The sequence below is a fragment of the Mus caroli genome, chromosome 10, assembly GCF_900094665.2.
Source record: "Mus caroli chromosome 10, CAROLI_EIJ_v1.1, whole genome shotgun sequence".
NCBI lineage: Eukaryota > Metazoa > Chordata > Mammalia > Rodentia > Muridae > Mus > Mus caroli.
Genome location: NC_034579.1, coordinates 78,435,761 through 78,440,579, shown reverse-complemented (window position 1 = coordinate 78,440,579; position 4,819 = coordinate 78,435,761). Strand labels below are relative to the sequence as shown.

The following is a 4,819-nucleotide window of genomic DNA, read 5'->3' as shown; positions in this document are numbered from 1 at the left end:
AGCAATGGTGAACGAGACCATGAGCAGAAAGCATGCACACTGCCAACCAAGCAATGGTGAACGAGACCATGAGCAGAAAGCATGCGCACTGCCAAAGCTTTCCAGCCAAAGCCTAAGCTCGTCCTATCAAGTCACTGAATCTCAGCAAGGATCATCAAAGGAGCTCCAGCAAAAAGACTGAATCAACGTTAGCACTCTTTAGCCTTCAGCAGCCATGGCTACAAACAGATGACGGTGTCGCCATGGAAACAAAGAAAATGCCCACCCATTTTGCTTTACAGACATAATTTAGGCACCTGAAAAGTAGCATTACATGGAACTCTTTGTACTCCTGAAACCTCATCATTACCACTAATAAGTCAGGAGAAAATGCTATACAATAATAACCTTAGGGAAAAGTGGCCAAGATAATGTTTGTCACCAATGGTCACATGGTCAGTAAACCCTGAACAAAACCCAGGAGAGGCACTCTTTACAAAGTGGCATGAAAACTGTCCTCAAACATAGACAAAGTATAACTTTTAAAGGTAGGAAAAAGAAAACACTAGTGAGCATGGGAAAATGACTTGAACCTATGGAGAGACACTGAAATATACTGTATAAGGGTTCTGATGAAGGTGACTAAAAATACAGCCAAGCTCTGGTTTTCTGTAAAGTAGCTGAAATTATTTACTGCTAGCAGCAGTCCTGGTAGATAAGGGAACAGCGATGGCTCCTTTAAATCTGTAGTTGTTTCTCTTTAAAGATAAAAAACACCCATAGAAGTTGGTGTCCTAGAAACAAAGCCTAGCTCCCAAGATCCTTTTGGGCTACAGATGCCACTGCAGTGCCAGTGCTGAAAGCTTGTGACATAAAATGGGAAAGGGGAAGATTCATGGGCAGGAGAACCTCGGCTGTGATTCAGACCCATAAATACGGCTGCTCCAGGCCTCACAAGCCCAAACTGTCAGACTCAGACTCACCAGGGCATCGGGAAACCCTGCCACTTTTGCTACTTTTAGCCAATTGTTGGTTACAATCAACAATCACCGTGTCCTAATGACTGTCAAAGTCTGGGTTAGGGCCACACCACACACAAGGAGAAATGACGAGCTTCTCCTAGAGCCCCAGTTTATTTTCCTCAGCTCTGACAAGAGTGGGTAAGGAAGGCTGAGCAAAGAGAAAAGCCTTCTATCCTGGGAACATGTGATTTCATTTGTGCTTCAGAGGTGAGTTTTCTCTTGAAAGATGAGGTATTCAGGACTCAGAGAGGTAGAGAATTCTGCCCAAGATCACACAGCTACTAAGTGGAGAAACAGAGATATGGGCTACTCTGTGTGTCTGTAAATTCTCCAGGACCCTGCGCTGTCACCCAGGGAGAGCTGTGAGAGGTGATAAACACACAAGTTTTCAGCAGTGGACTGAAAACTCCTGAAGGGGAGGACCAGAGTGACAACTGTATTCGATCAAAGGAAAAGGGGGTTAAATGCTTATCTTAAACGTTAGACACTGCTTGTCCTATCAATTAATAAACACATTTCTGGAAAGTACATTGATACTGACCACATTTCAAAGTCTCAGCATGTGTCTAAGACTGAAAACATCTGAGTTGAAAGAGAAAGAAAGAAAGAAAGAAAGAAAGAAAGAAAGAAAGAAAGAAAGAAAGAAAGAAAGAAAGAAAGACCTAAAATCCTACTTTAGGAAACTGAAAAATAAGTTACACACATAAAATCCCTAACGATGAAGGTGCAGACAGATGCCATCGTCTACTGTAAGTAAAACACAAATAAGTTGTTACGTTCATTACAAGTCACAAGAAAAAGATCTGCGCCGGGCGTGGTGGTGCACGCCTTTAATCCAGCACTCGGGAGGCAGAGGCAGGTGGATTTCTGAGTTTGAGGCCAGCCTGGTCTACAAAGTGAGTTCCAGTATAGCCAGGGTTACACAAAGAAACCCTCTCTCGAAAAACCAAAAAAATAAAAAATTAAAAAAAAGAAAAAGATCTGCATAATACAAAAACAAGCTTTACCCTTCAGAGCTTCTCTTCATTTTTCAACTGGCTACATCATAAAAACGACAAACTGTTAATTCATAGCCTTTTTTTTTTTTTAGATAGAACTTAAGTCAGCTACATCTGTTTATATTTTCAACATAAATATTAAACAAATCTGTAACAGGAGAAACTGTTTTACTAAACTTTGGTCACGTAGATAAAAAAAAAAAAAGGAATGTTAAAAGCTTTCCAGATTTTTAATCCATGCACGCATCTCATTACACATGATAAAAAGATCATACGCTTTCTGTGTAATTAACACTCCTAGTCTAAAAACAGAAATGCTATTCACATTCAAAACTTTGGGGAAAAAAAAGTCCCATGGATACATGGAGACATACTGCCCTCTGCTGAAGATGTAATTCCAAGCTGGCAAATAACTTTTCTCCATCATTGTGTATGTACATGAGACACTTTGGGAGCTGTAGGATTCCTCTAAGAAAAGCCATCACACAGACTTGTTATATTATAATACACACACACACACACACACACATACACACACAATTCCTTCTGTGCGTGAACATCCAAACTTAAAAGAAAGGAAGACAGCAGACATGTGTGAGACTCTCTGGACTACTGATGAAATGGTCCTCTGACTATCACTGTCATCTGGTAAAGAAAATTAATGACTCAATCCTTTCTAAAACTCAGAAGCATATTAAGCTAAACATAAAAAATATTCCACAGAATCACCTTCATATGACTGCATCTCAAATACAGTTATTTCTCAAGTTAAAGAACCTGTCTAATCAGCATCCAGTCCATACCTGAGAATGACCAAGGGCAGAGCCCACCCGCAACTACAAACCAGACTTGAAGTCGGATTCCCTGACTCTCATGCTCTCTGGGAACATCTTTCTTTAGTAGAGGCTCAGTCTCTTGTTACCCCAAATGATTTTCCGTTTTAACCAGCTTACTGCCACTGCTGGAGATTTCTGCCTGCTGAGAGAAGGGGTTTCTACTATAAAGCAACTATAGCACAGGAATGCAAGTCCTAAAGTGAACCTGAAGGGCGGCCACCGAGCAGTGCTAGTGTCTAGGATCATTTGGCATGCTGTGTGAGCCTCCTGAGACCATCTGGGCTCTTTATCAGCCAAGCTAGTCATCAAGCCCCACACTATACACATCTATACCTCACACATGGTAAGTGGGCCACAGGAGCTCTCCGAGAACAGCATCAATTCAGCATTTCTACAGGAAACTGCTTTTCAGGTTCTAAGCCAACACTTCGAACAAACTTTTAAGCATCTAGTTGTATAGTAAAGATACCAGTTTATTTAGAGACAACAGAATCTAGAAGTCTATAAAAATGAACAAATCTAGAATTTCCTGGATAGAGCCTACAGATGTCCCTGGTCTCGTGTGACCTATCAGGACACGTTTTATAATATCAAGGGCTATCATGCCCATGCACAGTCTGTCCCAACACACAACTTGATGAGACTTAGAAGCTGCCCAGAGACAATGCTTCTGGACATGCGGGGGGGGGGGGGGNGGATCAAGGAATTTCACATAAAATCAGAGACACTGAAACTTATAGAGCAGAAAGTGGGGGAAAGCCTTGAAGACATGTGGACGGGGGGGGGGGGGGGGCGGGGGAGACCGTCTTGATTAGATTACTGAGGTGGGAAGACACAGCCACTCTAGGTGATATCATTCCCTGGGCTTCATGAAAAGGAGAAAGTGAACTGAGCAAACACATCCTTCTCTGTTCCCTGACCACGGATGCAATGTGACCAGCTGCTTCAGGCTTCTGCCATTTTAATTTTCCTGCCATGATTAACTGTGAACCAAAATAAACCCTTTCTTCATTCTTTTACTTTTGTCAGAGTCAAGTTTGCATGTACAACTATCACGCACATCCAAGATGTTACAAAGCCAAAAAGGAGCTAAGTGTAAAATAATGTGCACTGCACGCATCAATAAAACAGATCTATTTCTATTCATGAATATGCAAACCAGCTCCTGAAAGACTCATGGGAGACAGTAATAGGGTGGTGTTTGGTAGCACTGTCTGGTTAGGGAGAGGGTAGAGAAAGCTTACTCATCACTACCTACCAAAATGCTAATTCTGTATGAAAGAACACTAGGTCTGGTGAGATAGCTGGGTGGGTAAAGGTGCTACGGTCAGGCCTGATAGTTCATCTGGAATCCACATGGCGGAAGGAGAGAACTGACTTCTACAGATTGCCCTGTGGCCTCCACACATACACTGTGCACATTCACACATACATACATGTCAACACTTACATGAAGGCACAAAAAATAGATAAAATGTGATAAACATTTTGATTAATATAGAAACCAAAGCAGAGGAGTTCTGTGTAGTCTTCAGTAAGAGAGCTGCAGCTTTACCTTAAATATGATGACAATGGGTATATCTTCAGACAGGGTGTTGTGCCTCAGATAGAATCGCCCCTGTTTCACGGCCATGTTGGTTCTGCTTTTCTTCTCATGGGTGGAGCTGTAAGTAAACAGACACAAGTTAAGCTGCACCCCTCCCCAGGAACTTCAACAGCAATGCTAGTTATCTAGTCAGGCACAGCTGCTCAGTAAATAAAACTGTCTCTAATTCATTAGCTCTAAAGATACACTCCTTCCTTCCTTCCTCCCTTCCTTCCTTTCTCCCTTCCTTCCTTCCTTCCTTCCTCCCTTCCTCCCTTCCTTCCTTCCTTCCTTTCTCCCTTCCTTCCTTCCTTCCTTCTTCCCTTCCATCCTCCCTCCCTCCCTCCCTTCCTTCCTTCCTTCCTTCCTTCCTTCCTTCCTTCCTTCCTTCCTTCCTTC

General features: G+C 42.4%; 1 protein-coding gene across 1 annotated transcript in view; it reads right to left on the bottom strand.

Moving 5' to 3' along the window:
- The window catches only part of Polr3b (RNA polymerase III subunit B), a 102,955-nt gene that overhangs the window by 81,689 nt on the left and 16,447 nt on the right, over positions 1-4,819 (bottom strand). The window contains exon 9 of the mRNA XM_021174599.2: positions 4,391-4,499. Within this exon, the coding sequence (XP_021030258.1) occupies positions 4,391-4,499 (109 nt within the window). The remainder of the gene's footprint in view (positions 1-4,390; positions 4,500-4,819) is intronic.